At 42.1% G+C, this 18,382-nt stretch overlaps 1 protein-coding gene across 1 annotated transcript in view; it reads left to right on the top strand.

Annotated features, from left to right (window-relative positions):
- The window catches only part of LOC139049425 (TBC1 domain family member 2B-like), a 192,085-nt gene that overhangs the window by 842 nt on the left and 172,861 nt on the right, over window positions 1-18,382 (top strand). Inside the window, exons 2-10 of the mRNA XM_070524740.1 lie at window positions 2,248-2,404; window positions 4,495-4,714; window positions 7,155-7,396; window positions 8,355-8,482; window positions 9,044-9,178; window positions 11,352-11,574; window positions 13,477-13,583; window positions 16,937-17,022; window positions 18,014-18,110. Of these exons, the coding sequence (XP_070380841.1) occupies window positions 2,248-2,404; window positions 4,495-4,714; window positions 7,155-7,396; window positions 8,355-8,482; window positions 9,044-9,178; window positions 11,352-11,574; window positions 13,477-13,583; window positions 16,937-17,022; window positions 18,014-18,110 (1,395 nt within the window). The remainder of the gene's footprint in view (window positions 1-2,247; window positions 2,405-4,494; window positions 4,715-7,154; window positions 7,397-8,354; window positions 8,483-9,043; window positions 9,179-11,351; window positions 11,575-13,476; window positions 13,584-16,936; window positions 17,023-18,013; window positions 18,111-18,382) is intronic.

Raw genomic sequence — 18,382 nt, 5'->3', positions numbered from 1 at the left:
CATAGCTGTGAGATTGCGACAGATCTGGCTGTGATTGACACTTCGTGCTGTATTCGAGCGTGCAGTTTATTGCGCTGTTTGATGGCACTGCAGATTGCAATACCGTATTAATTATGACAGAGAAGTTTGCGCCATCTGTCACGATCGAAAAAAAAAAAAAATAGAGAAGTACGAGAGAGAGAGAGAGAGCACTTGAAAAACGCTACCCGAAGCGTACCCCGGCCGACGTCCATGTGTTCGTACCATCGAGTGCTCGAAATTAACGCCTCCAATGAGAATGGGAGTTGCAGCGCGACCGATAACTGAGTATCGAGTGATCGCCCGACTTGTATTGCGCTGATTGTCCCGTCTGCGGATAACGGCGTTCGGGACTGAATCGCTCCCTCAAATGCGACTCGAGTGCGATCGTATTGCGCATACAAGCTTCGGGGAAGCTACGTCTTTTCTTTCTTTCATTTCTGTTTTTTTTTTTTGTCATCGACACCTACGACTGCTCAGCGTTTTTTTTGGCGATCGGTGGGTTTGCCGTCGGGTTGCACGCGCCTTAGCCGCCCGCCTACATTCCTTGAATTATTTATTCGATCGGTACGTGTCGCAGAGACACACCTAGCGTCTGCTAGCTGCGAAAGAAAAAGAAGGCCGCCGCTTTGCGCAAGAGTCGTCCGAGTCCTCAAATTTCTGCGTACTTAAGGCCTTTTCTTGGAAGTGCAGGTACATTTTTAACGTGCAGCTGCACTTTGTTTGCTTTTGCAAGAAAAATTACAGAAGCTTCAAAGATTTACGACACTTGACCGCTTCACTTCCATCAAGTGAGACGCTTGTATGGGCAACGCAAGAACATGACATCACTATAAAAAAAAAAAACACCTTTTCTTTCTGCATGTCTGCGCATCTATCTTGTCTTCTGAGACGGGACTAAACTCTTTCCATGCTCTTGTTTAGTTTGAACAGGAAGTGCTTATGCATTTGTCAACAGGTTTTTATGTCTGAGCAGTTCAGTTTCTAAATGTACTTTTATAATGGCATCTCAATATATGTAACAGTCAATTCTGCGTAATCTGTAACAAGTGACATGTCTTACACGACATTCTTTAAACGAGAGTTAAAGTAGAGTGAGCGCATACAGTTGTTGACATACCGAAATTACGGAAGACATATACTTGGAAGTAGTAATGCTGGTGGAGAAATCTTGCGACAAAATAATGAAATGAAAGTGCAACAGACTGGAAATGTCTTTTTGTGTGTGTTTGTTTCACAACTTGCATTTTCGACAAAAGACAAGAGGGTGCCTTCTTGATTGTGTAGCTGCTAACACGTTCACCCATCTGGAACATAGGTCATGCATTATGGTGAAAGTTCCACTCACTGGGATTCAGCTCATAGTCACTAGGTGTCTCTGTGAGCACTAGCATTCTTGTGCATGACTTATCACATTGCGGTATATACCATGTCTACCACATAACTTCTGCCAAAATTTTAAAATATGCAACTGAGCGCCACATAGCTGGGCAGAAACAATGTAATTTTGTTTGACATTAATTGGAGCAAGTCAGACAAATTTTTTTTGTATTTTGCCTAATTACAGTTATTTGATAACTTGAATATTTATTATTAACTATTATATTCAGGCCAAAAGTGTCAATCAGAAAATTGTATACAATCCTAAGAAATTCCTGAACCGGCTTTCTGCTTGCTCAATACGTGCTGCCTAAAATATATATATATTTTTAAACCTCAAAGAAAGCTTGCCAAATGCGAAAAGGTGCTGTGCGACTAGTGGTTTGACTTGCTCCAAGTGACGGTAAACAATATTACATTGCTTCTGTCCAGTTACATGGGACTTGCATATTTTTAAATTTTGGCACAAGTTACGTGGGGCACACGGTGCATGAAGTGCCTGAAATGCTAACCTCCCTGATCTCTGCTGGCAAGGTCCACCTCAGTCCTGTGAAAGGTACATTGATGACCATTAGATTAGGAGCACAAATTAAGGCATACTTGAACAATACAGACAGGACGAGTGCCACTAAGAACTGTTTTAGTAGGTCTAAAAAATTCAATAAGAACTGCTCCTAAATGCATAGGTTGCCTCTACAGGTTACCTATACCTTCTGATGACTGGTCAGAAATATCTCCTTGTGTATGCTTATTTTTGTTTGTTTTCACTTCTGCTTGCTGGTCCTTGTTGCATGAGGTAAGTAACCACGGTGTAGTTGATTTGTTTTTCTGGTGTGCTGTGCTTTGCAGCACGCCTCAGCGGCAGTATCACCTGGAAGCCAAAGACCGCCAGGCGAGCTTGTACTGGTTACAAGAACTGCAGCGCTGTCGCCGAGCATACAGCCTTCAGAGGAATCTCACCCTCAAGCACAGTCGCTCTGTCTCCGACACATGTTCTTCCTTGCAGGTTTGTGCATGCATTTTAAAGTGATAGAGTTCATGTAAAGCATTTCAGTACCATCGTTTGATAACTTTGTTCCTTAGCAACATGGAGCGTTGAGCAAGGCCTTGCACAATTTCGAATGATATAGCACCAGTTGAGACACAGCCTGGAACTTAGGAAGGCAATTCAAGAAATATGTATTTGCTACCATATAAGCATTACGTATGTTGTTTGCTACATTGCAACGCTTGCATATTTTTATGTATTAAGAGTGCTAGGGCTGTACACAAAGTCAATAAAATCTGTTGCAGCATTCTGAAGTGACATGATAAATGAGTTAAAATAGTTTCGAAACATTTGGTTCTGTTAAATCCTGTTATAGTTGTTTGGTGCTTATGTCATTAGTCTAGTGTCAAGTGCTTGTGAACAAGTTGGATTTCTATTAAATGTTCACCTTGGAGTGATTTTTTAAAAAGGTGGTCTAGTTAATACAAACGAAAAAAATGAAGTTGCCTGGTATAAAAGGCTATTGTGAATAAACGCATACACTATGTTAGTGTCATTGCTCTTTTATAACGGTGCAAATAGCCAAAGCATATTGATCTGTTTTGCATGCTGTGAACACTGTGCAAGTTGACGCTATCATTATTTGACGTTCAACAGCATCGTGGCTGTTCACTTATAGCATCTGCAAGAAGTGAGGGAGACCGCTTCCAAAGCACTTATGTAGCGAAACTTGAGAGGAACACGCAGCTAAGCCAAGATAGCGGGAGTTTGTAGACCAAACAATCTTGGGCTTTCCTCCCAGTTTACCTGTATTCTTGCAAGCAGAAAAAGTATAGTATATAAGATAAGACCCTCCCGAGATAAGAGGAGCATTTGGCCTTATCTGTTTCGTCTTCCCCAGAGTTGGGGCAGTAATGTTTGTGTCATCACTGTCGGCTCCGAGTCTAGTGACGTGGATTCCGGTCAAGAAGTGATACAATTCCTGTAATTCATCAGGCGTGTCTGGGTGAGTGGTGGTTGTCACCTTCTAGGCATTGTGTGAACTGTTGTTAGTGAGCAACTTCAGTGTTTCCTTGAAGTGCGAAGTAGTAGGCATGTCTAAATAGATGTGTACAGGCAGCTTAGATGGTGTGCAAGCAACACATCCTTGTCTTTCCCTGCAGGAAGTAGTGTGAGCTGACCATTCACTCTAAGAAAGATGTATACAGTACACTTTCTTGTACAATATTTGTTTCCTCTAAAATGCTCCTACCTGCGGCGTTGTGTTTTGCTTATTTATTGATTCATCATTTCCCCAGAAAGTCTCCATGTATGCGATGTGCTACAGTACAGTACGCTGCGGCTAAAACTTGCCTCGTGCCCCATTATTTTCACTAAATGTAGCTTGTTGAGATAGCCCCTGTCTGACCACTTGTGCGATGAAACATGCATTCCGGGAGCCACTGGCATTTACTTCATAACTCACTGTGATTGCTGAATGCTGTAAATTTCATGATCTTACTGCCTGACTTGTTAAGTTACCTCTTTCTTGCTTTGTTAAGGCCCGTCACTGGAATTCACTAGATATGTAGGCCACACTTCATTCGATGACTGCGTGGTGCTGTGATAGTAACTTTTTTTCTTTTTTACATCAAGTAACAGTTCTGAAACACATAACTCGTGACATCCCGATCTATGCTCAAGCATTTTAAGACATTACACGCGCATCTTTGGAGGATACATCTGCTGTTATGGATACACAAGGAACAACATTTTTTTCTTCTGACCACCAAGCATTAAAACAGAGCTTGTCTGTGCAGGGAGCTGAGCTAGCAGGGTCAGTATAACGTAGCGATTCCTTCCATTCGATTCTGTGCCACTTTATCAACCACCTTTCATGACCAGCTGATTTTGTTGACATCACTCTGACCACTGACGAAGTACGAAAAGGAATGTAATTGGAATACAAGAATATTTATGTTATCCTGATCAGGTTGCTTGAATTGTGTGACATATTTACAGTGCTAAATACGGAATGCAACATGAAATAAATACACTTCCCATCCTGCATACCTCTTCTTACAGTGATGAGTACATGATACAATAGATCTGAGCAACTTTCGATGCAGGCAACAAGTGGACTTCTGCACAAGAAGCTGCCGCAGGCCGAGGAAGTGTCAGAAAACGACGAGCCTGACCGAGGCCTGCTCTTATCTCCGGTCGAGTGCCCCACGACCGTTGTGGGAGAGCACATTGCTGTGCAGTCGCCTCCAGCGCCCCCTGCCTCTTCCGTGCTCTCCAACTTCAAACAATCATTTCAAAAGAAGCAACGATCTCTGAGCGGTGACGGTGAGCTGTGACTCTTGTATGTTTTCTAAACAAGGCGATGTTTATGGAATACTTTAGCTCTATCCTTTTAAATACACTCGCTGTTGAAAGTAAGGCATGTAGCTGGAGATTGGCGTTTGTTTTCTTTGCAGCACATCAGATTTTGAAAAGCAGTCTGTGTGCTTTATGTTTCAACTGAGTGGTGCCTATTGATATTGGATATTATAGTTCAAATTATTGTGATAGTTATAACTCCCTACTGTGAAATTTTCTTTATATTAGAAGAAAACTTCAGTCCTGGGGCAGCTTTTTTGTGAGTGGTGGGGGTGTGTCCTCACGCCTATGTTTAAAAGAAAAGGTGTATCATTCCTTACGAAATGCTACAAACTATATATATTACTCTGCTATAAAAACACATCAACTGCTAGATGCACAGTAGATAGTGAGAACTGTTTTTTTTTTTTAGATTTAGATTGTTAATTAGAAAAAAAAGTTACAGCTTCAGTGCACTGGCATCTGAGCAATCTCAGTTTCTTCTTGAAAGCTTTAAATATATTTTCCAAAGTAAGCTTATATTAGCACAAATTCATTAGTAGGCATGTGCACTAGAAAGCAGCTGAAAAGTGGTTCTTTGTTAGGTCACTTTCAAAGTGAAGCTTTCTTTGCCTCTTCGTTCGACCTTCCCACTGCTGCTGCTGCTGCTCTGGCTGCTGCTGTCTGGCATGCGGCGTTGGCGGGGGCGGGGGGGGGGGGTTTAGAGCCTTTGTATACATGACAGGAACGAGTCAGAGAGGAAAGGCAACTTGAGAAACTCCTGTGGGCCCCACCACGTTGAATGTGCACAATGCCCTCTGGAGCTCGTTGGGCATCTCCACATTAGCCTCTTGACAGCTGGAATTATCCGTGACCCCCTCAAAAGCATTGAAAAAAGTGCAGTGCTTCACTTTCTCCTAACTTGCGAGTCCTGAGGGGGATGCAGATAGAACCATAGAGAGGAGGGAGGAGAAGAGGCAGTTCTCATACAAGGGGGGCGGGGAGTGCCGTGAGAAGGCAAGGAAATCCTACTACTTTACGACAGCGGTTGTGGGGAAACGGAATAAGCTTAAGTTCAAGGTATGGTACAGTACTTTCCTGCTATTTCTGTAAAATAAACACCGTGTAAGTATGTAAAGCGGACAAATTACGCAGGGCATGCAGAAGCAGAGCTACATTAATTAAAGCGCACCGCAGGGTCCATGCTACGCTACGGAAGCAGTCGACCGTCAAATGTACAGTCCTTTGCCGGCCACAGTAGCTTTGCAGCTGTGGCATCGCTAGAGGTCTAAGATTTGATCTTGACCGCAGCAGCCGCATTTCGACTGGGGCGAAATAGAATACGCACATGCAGTTAGATTTTGGAACACGTTAAAGAACATCGCGGTGTCAAAATTAATCTGGAGTCTGCCAACTACGCCGTCCCTCATAATTTGATTGTGGTTTTGGCGCCTACTGCTCCATAATCCAATTCAAGTTCAATGCTTCTGCCACGATACGATGTGCCATGTGAGGCAATGACAATGCTCAATCCTCTCAGTGATTATGAAATACGGTGCACACAACAACGCCTCAAGCAAACACCTCTCCCTGTGTGTCCTGTGTACTATGCAGACTAAACAGCAGTAGTGCATGCAAGGTAATGTTTAACATCAATTCACCATTCGCATGTTACACTAAACGTTGAAGAAGTTAGGCTTTTGCCGTCAACATCACTGCTAATTATTGTCAATCAAAGCAACCAGCACAGGAAGCTTCATATACATTGATTCCCATAGTGTGTGGTATGTGCATAATTTCTTCTTCTTTAGTCACTTTCATTCAACAGCCGTTCTACCCAGCGGGATAAGATCTGCGACCGTTTAAGCAATAGGTATCTAGTGGCTAATAGAACGTTTTTCTTTTACTTATGCTGTTAAATAGGTGTAATGAATGATGCAAGAACTTATACTATCTTGTACATCATTCGTTATTCCCATTTTTTTGTTTATTCAAAGATTTGACATTAGGTAGCTCCACAGACGTGTGCACTTTGCTACATCAGTTGCTTTCATCTTTATGGAATTTGTTCTTGATCTCGGTTTCTTGAGAAATTCATCAATGACCGAGCATCAATGCATTGAAAACCATCCATAACGCTGATTTCACTGTATTATTCTTTTTCTTTCTTACTTTGGTTTTGTAAAACAGGATGTGAGCAGTTTTTGCTTCCTTTGAATCAGATATGTAAAGAGAAATATTAATAGCTCTGTCACACGTCCAGGTTCGAAGCTTGTTTAACTTGATCTGCATTGAACTTGTTTAAGGGTCCCAGACTGATTGTGACTATGAGAAACATGTAATATGCTCCATTAAGTGCCCGCGATCCTAGCATGTACCATTGTCATAATAAGTGCCGTGACATTCCTTGGGCGTCAAACATTTGCAGACGGAAAGGTGGAAGGACTGAGCCATTTCTACACCGGAGAAGAGGACGACAGTTACGAGTACGAAGACTATGACATTCCATCGTCGCCTTCCAAGCTGAAGTCGCCTGCCGTCTTCACTTCCTTCAAGAAAAAGCTGCAGGAATCCTTTCGGACTCGGCCCAAGGGGGAAGTTGAGATGTTCGCCTCGGCGCCGCCAATTCTGCGAAAGCTTCACGAAGGGGTCTGCTGCAAGTGCAAAGAGGTAGTGTGGGTCCGGAACGGAGAACTTATGTCGGAAGTTGCACGGCAACTTAAGCAATGCCATATAGTTTGGGCTAGTCAGCCTGTCTCACTGGGAAATTGAGTGGCGCCACAAGGATGAAGACAGATACACAATGTGATGTCACTCAACAGCCGACAGTGCCATGTGTTGCTGCAGCATGCACCATGTCCTTGTAGTTGTAGTGCTTCTCAATTTTTCTGCATATCCACATCCTGTCTGTGTCGTGTGTACTGCAATACGGATACGAGTCATTCTCCACTCGAAGTAGGCCTACATAGGCAGCAAGGCTTGTTGAAGAACAGCTACGAGACAAGGCAAATATCTTATATAAAAAAAACAGCATATTTAAAAAGTTTGATTCATTAGGATTAAGAAAATATTTCATGTAGGTTTTGATCTGTGCTGAATTTGTCGAAAACGGTAAAGAAATACCGTAAGGAAAGCTGGTTGTCAGCATTGGTTACAATGGTACACTGCACTAAGAAATTATGGTCACAGCGTTTGGATAATTTACTTTCTTGTTCCCGATTAGCGTTATGGGTAGAAAATGTTCCAATCTAGTTTAAGTTTAAGAGATTACCGTGATAAAGGAGTTATGAATCCTAGCATGTACATCAAACACAAATTTTTACGAATAAAAGAATGTTTTGACATAATGAGGGTAAATAAACTGCAATGCATGAATAAAGCACTTTACAAGTGACACAGGAAAGCCAGCGGTCCGATAGTTTCTTTAACAAGTGCAGCTATTACTCTGCCCCATCCCTCTTTTTTCGTAAAATGTCGCTTTCACAAAATACATCGTGAACACTTATCCCTTCGTTTGTTTCATGAATGTGTGCCAACTCACCTAACTTTCATTTTTCTTTTATCTGGAATAGTATCTATGGGTATGTGTGTACGCTGTCCATTCATTTCATGTCACTCGTCTCTAAAGCTGGAACGAGAAACAAGTGCCTTACGGGACGAGCTCCAGTGTAAAGAGGACGAACTGATGGCGAGCAAGGAGGTGATAAAGGTCCTCCGACAACAGCTGGACTTAGGAAGCAGGGAACAGGAGACGCTGTAAGTGATTATCATTATTATTATTATCAGACTGTAAAATCCAGCCATGTGTGACAAAAGATCAGGTGATGTGAAGGAGATTAGGAAATTTGCGAGACGGGGGGTGGCGGGTAACTCGTGATCATTGGGTGATGCCTTCATCTTGGCAGTGGACATAAAATTGGACAATAGTGGTGATAATGAGATAAAGCTAACAATACCTTATCAAGAGTTATTTCACAGTGTAGCTAGTGTCGCTCACTGTGTGCCAATAATACTTTGAAAGCAATTGAGGTAACATTGTGAGTTGTATCAGCCAACGTAAATTTTTGCATCAGTTCGTGTGCTGCAACAAAAGTGGAAACTTTGTCAACCATACTAGGATTCTTTAATGTACTGGTACTGCTTTTACCGCTGCATCCTCCTTATGCATTTTTTTTTTTTTGAAGACAAGCGCAGTCTCAGTTTGATATCGGCACAGCTTATGCAGATGTGTGGATCTGTATTAACATTTCGTTTGCATCAATTGATGTCTGTTGCCCCCTCGAACACTGCTATAAAGGTTTCTTTGTTATTTCACAGCATAAAGCTATACGCAAACTCAAGCAATGAAAACTACACGCGGATGCTCCACGAGAAGGACAAGCTTCTTCTCGAGCTCAGAAACGAGCTTTACATGTGCAAGCTGCAACTTGAAAGCACACAGAACAGGCGATGGTGAGTGGCCACGTTTTTGCTGGGTACACACGAGTGAACAAATTCGCTGATGTGCACAGATGCATAGAATAGAGGACAGAGACTAAGGACTAATGTGAAGGACTAACCACACAGGAAGTTACGTGCACATGAAGTCAACGGACAGTCAAACCAAAGAAAGTATAGAAGTAGTTTGCTGTTCTCTTTTATTAAAATGTAGAGACGACAATGGAAACGAAAATGGACAAAAAAACAACTTGTTGCAGGTTCGAGCCGTACCTACATCCTTTTCATTATGCAGCCAATGCTCAACCATCGAGCTACCCCGATGGTCATTCTCATGTCCATTTTCTTCTGTATTTGCTACAAAAGTAAAACCTTGTTAGTATGTACTTGTTTAATGAGTAATTCTGATTTAAGTATAGTCACGGTGAATCTGCCACCCTGTCGCCACTGTACGTAAAGTATTGGCTGTTGCTCAACACATTCCAAATGGTTAGTGTGTGGTATTTACTTCAATTTTCAACACATACAAATTCAGAATCGGTGAAATGTCGTGCGTGCAGGCCATAGATAGAGAAACTGGGGCACACAGACGTTTTGCAGACTGCAGTCGCCACCAATAGTGATGTCAAAACAAGGTAGCCATGATGTGTTTCCTGCTCCCATAGCAGTGGCATGAGCACGAGGAGCAGTATGAGAATGCTGGCATGATGAGCGGCATCAGAGCCAGCTGTGGAAAGAGATGAAGAACGTGTGAGCACTGGCACAAGCGTGATCGCGTGGTTACGCCAGGGGACGGCGACGCTCAACCCAAGAACAGGCACCTAAGAGCTGTGCTCTAAAGAAATGTTCAGTCAGAAGAGCCAATAAGCTTCAACAACAAATAAGTCAATAAACGGGATAACACACAAACAAGCAAATAGAATTCTGGTACTAAGAATGAGCTGGAAGAATACGCAACAAAGTTATGTAACTAAGGCTACGCAGGAAAGAAAATATGTAAGGACGCCAACAAAAGGACAAAAGAACATTCAAACGAAAACAGCCAGGTAGTTTGACAACAGAGCAGTTCAATAAACAGGACGAGACTAAGAAAAGCAAATAGAGATTAGAATGAAGAAATAACTGGGCAAATATGGAACATAATTAGATAAATAAATAAAATAACGAACCTATGAAAGAAATGTAAAAAAGTGAAATTTAATTACATATGCACTCATTTCGAACTGTGTTGAAAAACGTGGCACGGTGTTGTCAGTGCCGAAGTATATTACATCTACGTATGTAGCGACTTGCGGCCACATGTACCATATCTTTTCTAGTGACTCTAGGCCAAACGGCATCCCAATGCTTTCTAGCAGTCTTCGCGGTAAGCTGGAAATAGGATCGTGCATGTGCGCAGGCAGGCGCTGACAACCAGTTAACACCTCTTAATCTTAACCATGGATCGGAACACTGTTCACAGTTTCTGTGACTGAACACTAGCCAGCGTCACAGCGCTGATAGCATAGCTACCCTCGCCTGTTGCTGGTATGATAATGTTAGTATGTCGATGTTGCTTATACTGGTTAAAAAAAAAAAAGTTTCTGCACGCATTTCTTGTGGCTGTGCTTGTGTGTGGCAGCCACAGTGATCCCAAGAACGGAGCAAGCCAGCGTATCATGACATCATGACGCATCTACCTCTCGTATACTAAAATCACAACCAGGTCGTGCCAACAAATAGTACAGCAAATTATTTTGGGCATCCTGATGCTTGCCATTATCTGTTTGCTAAGATCTAGAGTGCTTTGACCTTCATTTATTGCAGAAAAAAGAAATATAGGAATTGAAACATTATATCACTACTTCTTAAGCAGAATATAATGTATACTGTGGTCCAATATTAAGGGGAACGCAAGTTCAAAATGCATGAAAATTTTTTTTCTCTGCCAAGCATAGAATCACATGGATTTGCAGCAGATTACTTCTAGATTGTAAAGCTGGTACTCTTCTAAACACCTGTACAGTGCTTTGGCCTAGCTGCAGCTGGTGCTTGTTGCTGGAGTGTCAACAGAGTAAGCCATACATTTGAGTGTTCCCTCTAAACAGCGCAGCCCACTACAGCTGTAAGAAATTCAAATCCATACCCTTCCAATTTGATTTCACCTGTCCATTCACCTTCTTTCCATATCTGTTCCTTGTTCCTGCAGTTCTGTGGAGAGGGAACTTGATGATTTGAAAGACCAAAGCTCTCTGTACCAGGAAGTGCTGAAAGAAAAAGACAGGCTTTTGATGTCGCTCACCAATGAGCTGCACGACATTGAGGAAGAGAAGAAGGAAGAGCAGGCCACCATAATGCAGGCTGAGCAGGCGGAAGAGAACGCCTGTCGAGTCCAGATGGCAAAGATGGTTGAGGAGATAGAGCAACTCAAGGCAAGTCGGACATTCCCCGTTTTCATGACCGTTTTCCTTTACTTAAAGGGGGCCCTAAAGTACTTTTCTAACCAATCACATAATGGCCTCAGTATTAAAGGACACCGTCTCACGAATCTCATGGTGTAAACATTTTTTGAATCCGTCAAGTACAAGAGGAGTTATCGTACCGATGTGCAGCTTTCTCTTTTTTAGTCTCTGCTAGCACACTCGAAGCTACACAGGGGAGAAGCCAAAGGGGCAAAACCCCACTCAAAAGATGACAGCCTTGGCGGCGAAAGGGCAGCACCTAACGATGGCTACAATAGACTAGCTACGCAGCATGTTGCTGCTATCTTTGGAGGCCATGCGCAGCAGACACAGCTACGTGCAGCTGTCATGCATATACTGGCAGTGAAAAGATGAAATGATTTTTCTGTCCTTTTGAGCTCGCAGACATATATATGTTTCATTTATTTAACTCAAAATTTGTAAATATATATTAAGAACATTCTCGACATTCACGAAATCAGCCAATAGCTGTTGGTGGGTCCGGCAGCTTCCAATAGCGCTGCATGATGACATTGCGGAAGTGAGTGCAAGTGATTTTTTCTATTTTGAACACAAAATTGTAAATTCCCTGCTGCATGCAGTGCGATAATATTTGCCTCGCATCTTCACAGGAGCCTCTCGTACAGGCCGGCAACGTGTTTTGACTAGTTGTCTCTAAGCACTCCTGTGAAGCTTTAAAGTTTTTTAACAAAGCTTTAAAGTTATACTTTATCATGATGCTAAGCAAGCTCCTGTAGCGTAACAAAGCTGGAATGATGCTACTAAAGTTCTTTGTAGGTGCATTGACCTTTTCATATTGCATGATCTCTGCAACGCGGTCACGCTTTCAAATGGCCCGTCTAATGTGACATTTGACTGAGTGCTTGGCCAGAACTTTGGTTTATAATTTTGTTTTAGTTCAGCTGTTGTCACAAAGCAGCAAACACAGTTATCCATGGTGTGATCCAGCAAACACTACAGATCCATGGTTATACAGGCAGCACAAAACAGAAAAGATTACATAGTACAGATGACGCAAGTGCTACGAGTTGTCTTGCGTTGCCTGTACCTTGTGTTCTCGTCTTCTTTGCACTTCCAGCAGCGACGGTTCAAACAGCAGTAGCTTTATTGTTATAAAACAACGGGCCCAAGTAAAGCCTTTACCACCGCCTGTATACCATCACATGCTTTCTTACACCCGTATTCTAGAATGTTCCTTCACACGACACTCCACCTTGACTTGAATCAAATTCTTCGATAGTTACGTCTGTAAAGTACAATTTTGTTATGAGGGATGCCGTAGTGGGGGGATTCCGGATTAAGTTCGATGACCAGGGGATCTTTAACATGCCCGCAGTTCACAGGACACGGGCGTTTTTTGAATGTTGCCTTATCGAAATGCAGTCGCCATGGCCAGAATTTGATCCCACGACCTCGTACTTAGCAGGGCAATGCCATAGTCAGCAACTCCACCTTGACTCAAGAACGTGAATGGGAGCGGGGGCACCCATCACGAGAAGTGATCACTGAGCTTTGTCGACACTCCACAGCTACTTGCAAGTTAATATGCTATAGCCAGCTGTCCTTAGCGTCCATTTGAATGTACTAGAGTGACATGTTTCTCAAGAAAGTCCTGCTTCCTACAGGAATCGCCGGAAACAGTACTGGTACGCAGTGTCTTCTTTTGTCCATACGCAGCACTGTGCTCCAGACTACCTCAGTAAACTTTAGGTAGAGTTTCAAGTTGACGCTAGTTTGTGAATACTGGAAGTAGTCTTTTGTTGGTTGAGGCATGGCTGTTTATATTTGAAACTTTATTGATGCCAAAACCTCACAGCTTCTTCTTTTTCTTCATATAAACTTTCATTTTAGGATGCAGTCTCAGCATTCCATGTGCAGAACAAATTTCTCAACAAGGAAATTCTCGAACTGAATGAACTTCGGTGGAACTCGGAGGAGAGAGAACGACAGCTCATCGTGTATGTGTTCGTGCGAATTGCATTCCTTGCATTTTATTTTCTTTACAAATTTGTGCTGATTGCAGTTAGAGTTTGCGAGCTTTTTATGAACTGACAGGCTAGTCAAACTGAGTCGTGTGCTATTCAAACTAACATAGATTTTGGTGTGTTTTATTCTGAGGTTTAAATATTGTGTGCCTGGCTAGTCAAACTTGTCACACTAGTCAAACTAGCATAGTTACTGGTATGTTTCGTTTCTCGACATGCTGCGTGAGAACTTAATGACATCACAAAACGATAGGAAGTCGGTTCCGCAAAAATAGTGCATAGATGAAATTCGAAACTTACCTTAGTGTACGTGTACTCATTCATGCATGCTGTCTTGTTGTGAGGAATACCGTCTAGGTAATGCAGCTTGTTCCTACTTGCTTTAGTATACGCAGAAGGCACCTTTGGTTCTGCAGAAATAACTCGCTTTCATGCTTTCACTTGCATTTAAATTTGTTTTTATATACGTTTGCTACAGCGGCTAGCCATATCTTCTGCAACTTTGCCATGTTGCCGTAAGAGTACAAAGACAGCACACATCGTTTACCACAGTGTTGTCACCATATTTCACCTATGAAAATCAAAGCGTTAACGGTTTCCTGTAATAATGTAAAACAGCTTGCAAATAAATTTCAACTGCTTCAGTAAGGTGTACTGTATGATGTACTTCACAAGCTTGGAATGGAACGATAGGGCCTGTTGCATTGGTCACTCTTTTCTTCAGTCCACATTTATTAAACACATCATATGGTTCATTCTGCTCAACCAACACACCTAACTGTGGATTGGTCATTGCTAGGTTAGTTGGTTCATACTGTACAGATAAAGATTAAGGTGGAAGCGAGCCTCAGATAAATCGCACAAAAATATTTTTTTAATCACACCTTTGGATTCTAGAGCTCCTGCTGCATAACCTTGCGAAGTATTGTGCATTCTGGATCAATATTTTAGCCGTAATAGCTGTATCACGTTTGCCAATCAATTTTTTAGTGGCAGACACAAAAGTAGGGCTTTTTCTGCTCCACGTTGTTGCCATGCTACATTTCCTATTGCGGTCATCTTGGCTTTGTTTGAAAGAGCCACCTTTTCATCCCTCCGATCACTCACGAACAGCAAATTGCGGCATAGAGGAGTCCTACCATGTGAACCTATTAGCAGAGTGAGTGCATGTGACCGAAATGCGCGTTGCGATTGGTGGAGCCGGTCTGCTTACCTGCCTCGCCATCTCTTCCGCACGACCACCTGGGTCTTCCAGTGTCAGATTCTACTCAAAAGTTATTAAGTCCACATAAGTTTGGTAAAAAAATGTCGGAAGTTGTCTTACAGCTTCCAGAAATGCCCCGCATCTGCTGAAAGCTATGTGGCTAACTCACCTGTTGTGCAATAGGGAATGCACTATAGCTCTGTCGCTCTTACCAGATTTGTCTGGCAGTTATCGCGTGTCTGACAAGATCTGTATTCGACGAGACGCTGTATATGATGCTGCAGCCTGCAGAATTACTTCAAAAGCAGATTCAAGTAGTAAAAAAAAAAACTAAAACTGCTAGCTACAGCTTCATTCATAAAACATAAATCGGACTTGTTTAAGCATACTGACAACGGTGAAGCGGGGCTGGCGATGGCATCCTCATGAATCTGCATTCAATATGAATGCTTTGTTGTCGCCACTCTCAATGAAGAGCATGAATGCGCCTTGTTATGAAGCTAGTTGTCACAGTTAAGAATTGCGATGATATGGCTTTGGCAAGAAGCTAGCTTTCTACGTGCGAGCACCAACCAAAGGGTCAGCTTCCTTGCTGTAAGCATTGCTCTTGCACGTGCGATGCAAAGCACTGGAAGTACACAAACAATGCTGAACAAAGTTTCTTAATGTTTCATAACACTGCCTTCGTAACAAAAGTGTAACGCAATCACTAGGCTGGTGCCCACGCCACGGCTTCTTATGAGCCAGTTCAAGGCTGTGGCCAAGACAGTTGTGAATTGTTTCTGCAGGAACTGAAAGAACCTCTTCTAGAAAATTCGTGGAGCTTCACTCGAATGCAGATGCAGAAGAAATTAATGTGTTAATGTGCAATAAGGCAATTTTGTTTCTTGTGCAAGTTTGAAAACATTGTTTCCTTTTTTTTCTTCGATTTTATCAGTTTGGTTTCTTTTTGGTCCGTGTGCAAAATTCCAACGAAATTTTCTCAGCTTCTGCGAGTTCAGTTTTGATTATCTATTCTTATTTAAATGCTGAGTGTTTATTAAGTGGAATGAGCTTACCGGCTAGTGCATGATAAACCTGTAAGTTTAAAAAGACTTTATTAACCCATAACTGACAGGTGTCACCTACAGGCAACAAATCAGAAAAAAAAAAAAATTCTTGCCGAGTTTCAGTGCGAGTGCTAAGTGTCTTCGACCAACACTGAATGACAGGCACCAAGCGTCAGAGTAGGAACACTGGACGAGGAAGTAGAAGTTTGGTGCGCAACTCACCGTCTTTTGAAACCAAGGCCAGAGGAGACAGGCCGATGCAAGATATCCAACTGAAGTGGTATCACACATGTGATGTAAAGCAAAGGAAATGTGCAGATGGTTCACAAACAATGGAAGCCGTCTATACAAATTGAAAACGAAGTCTTAAGTGACTTGAGTTGAAGCCCACTTCCAGTTTTCTGCCTGGGGTTTCCCCCTCTGTTGCTGAAAAAATTTCCATAAGTTATATTTTTTTGTTGATTATGCTTATTGTGATATCTTTTGTACATTTAGATAGAAAATAAAGTTTTTTCCAGGTATTTATATCTCATACTTAAAGGGTTAATCAAAGTATGTATGCCTGTTTCAGCATGCTTTAAATGCTCACAAATATTTTTTTCTGAATGAGCTAGAATGATGAAAACACTTGTACCCCTTAAAGAGTGTAGGTTACACTGGTATACAATTTTACAAGAGCTGTGCACTAGATTTTTTAAAATGTTGTCGTAAAGGTAGCTCAAGGACAAAAAAAAAAAAAAGTGAAGCATTTTAGTATCTTGTTTACTTGTTTCTTCCTCAGTCCTTGTCTTCATTTCATGCGCTTTTTATCACCCAACTATCTTTTATCTGCTATTAATGTGTAAGTCACCATCACCTTCCCCTTAAACCTTTAAACACACTCGCACACACAATTTTTTTTTTGGTACGACGTGCTTGCCTAAATTGCGACCTGCTTCCCTTCCACTCTCGAGGACAATTCGCTCACGTGAACATGTCATGTCCATGACTATGTCTAGATGATAATGAATAAGCTGCATCAATTGGCCTGTTTATTTTTCTTCCTCTTCTTCTCTTTGTTGTGCACCCACCAGAAAATGCTCAAATGCAGAAGCTAGGCATTACCAGACTCAGAGCAAGCTTCTCTTCCTTCTGAAAGAGCTCAACAGCCCGCAGGAAGGCAAGTGGGGACTCATTTTACTGACTTCACTACTTTCACAAGACCTGGAAGCATTTCACAGAGGAATAGATGAGGAACTGCACGAGTAGGCCGAGATGAAAGATGTCAAATGCGAGACCGTTCAAACTAGATAAATCCACTGCTCGTTAGGTCACAGGCATCAGCTCCATTCCAGTAAAACACGTTGTGGGGCTAGTTGGTGCATAGCTTTCAATAGGTGAAGCGCCAATAGTGACGGCACACAAGAAGGAATACAGACAGGACAAGGCAGGACAGGAAGGACAGGCAGGACAGGAAGCGCCTTGTCCTGTCTGTATTCCTTCTTGTGTGCCGTCACTTATGGCGCTTCACCTATTTAAATCAGCTCCATAGCTGATGCCTGTGACCTAACAAACAGTGGCTCATGAGCAATGAGAATTTGCAGTGCATATAAGTCATCAGTCAAAGGTTATTTGTGTAGTGTGTGATCATAGGCATACTGCACAATTTGAGACTTAGATAAGAGAGTGAATTTAGTAAAAAAAAGATGGTTAATTTAATGCATGCTTCAAATACATTCCTTGATTCGAGCTTCAGCTATTTCAAATAACATCCTCCCATAGCCGAATTAGCAGAATTAAATCAGTTAAATTCTGGGGTTTTATGTGCTGAAACCATGCTCTGATTATGTTACATTCCGTAATGGGGAACTCTGGATCACTTTTCACCACATGGGGCTTTTTGACGAGCACCTAAATGTAAGGCCACGGGCATTTTCGCATTTTGCCCTCATCAAAATGTGGCCGCCGCAGTCGGGATCGAGCCTGCAATCTGAAGCTCAGCAGCATAACTTTAGGAGAAGTCGAATAAATGAAGTAAACATGAAAATATGCCACCACACACATTGTGAAGAACCTGTTTTTAAACTGTTTGTTATTGCTTGCTTTCGTAATAAAAGAAGGATAGTGTGTTTAATTAGCTGCTGGTCTTATGAGCAACATTGTTCGTCTAGGTGAAGCTGGTGTGCAAGCCATTGTCAGCCAGCTTCTAGAAGAAGCCATGCATGACCCCACTGTTCCTAAAGAGGTCCAGGAATCTTTCCAGACTAGGTAAGCACATAGTAGAACTCACAAAATATACAGTAGTGCCAAAAGTACACCAGTGGATCTGAACTTTGTCTTAGCTAGACTCGGATATAACGTTAGCTAACGAAATGTGGTGAAATGTGTATTTTGGAACATCGTCAAAAAACCCGCATGCCTGTTTATAACCAACAAATACTGTTGTCACTTTGTTCTTGGGTTTTAAAATTATGACCATCACACCAATGAGTTAATGAAGAAGCTCAGTAGTGCATGTTTGATGCAATTTAGCACAATAC

Source organism: Dermacentor albipictus, chromosome 9 (genome assembly GCF_038994185.2).
Source record: "Dermacentor albipictus isolate Rhodes 1998 colony chromosome 9, USDA_Dalb.pri_finalv2, whole genome shotgun sequence".
NCBI classification, from domain to species: Eukaryota; Metazoa; Arthropoda; class Arachnida; order Ixodida; family Ixodidae; genus Dermacentor; species Dermacentor albipictus.
This window is presented reverse-complemented; position numbering and strand designations above follow the sequence as displayed.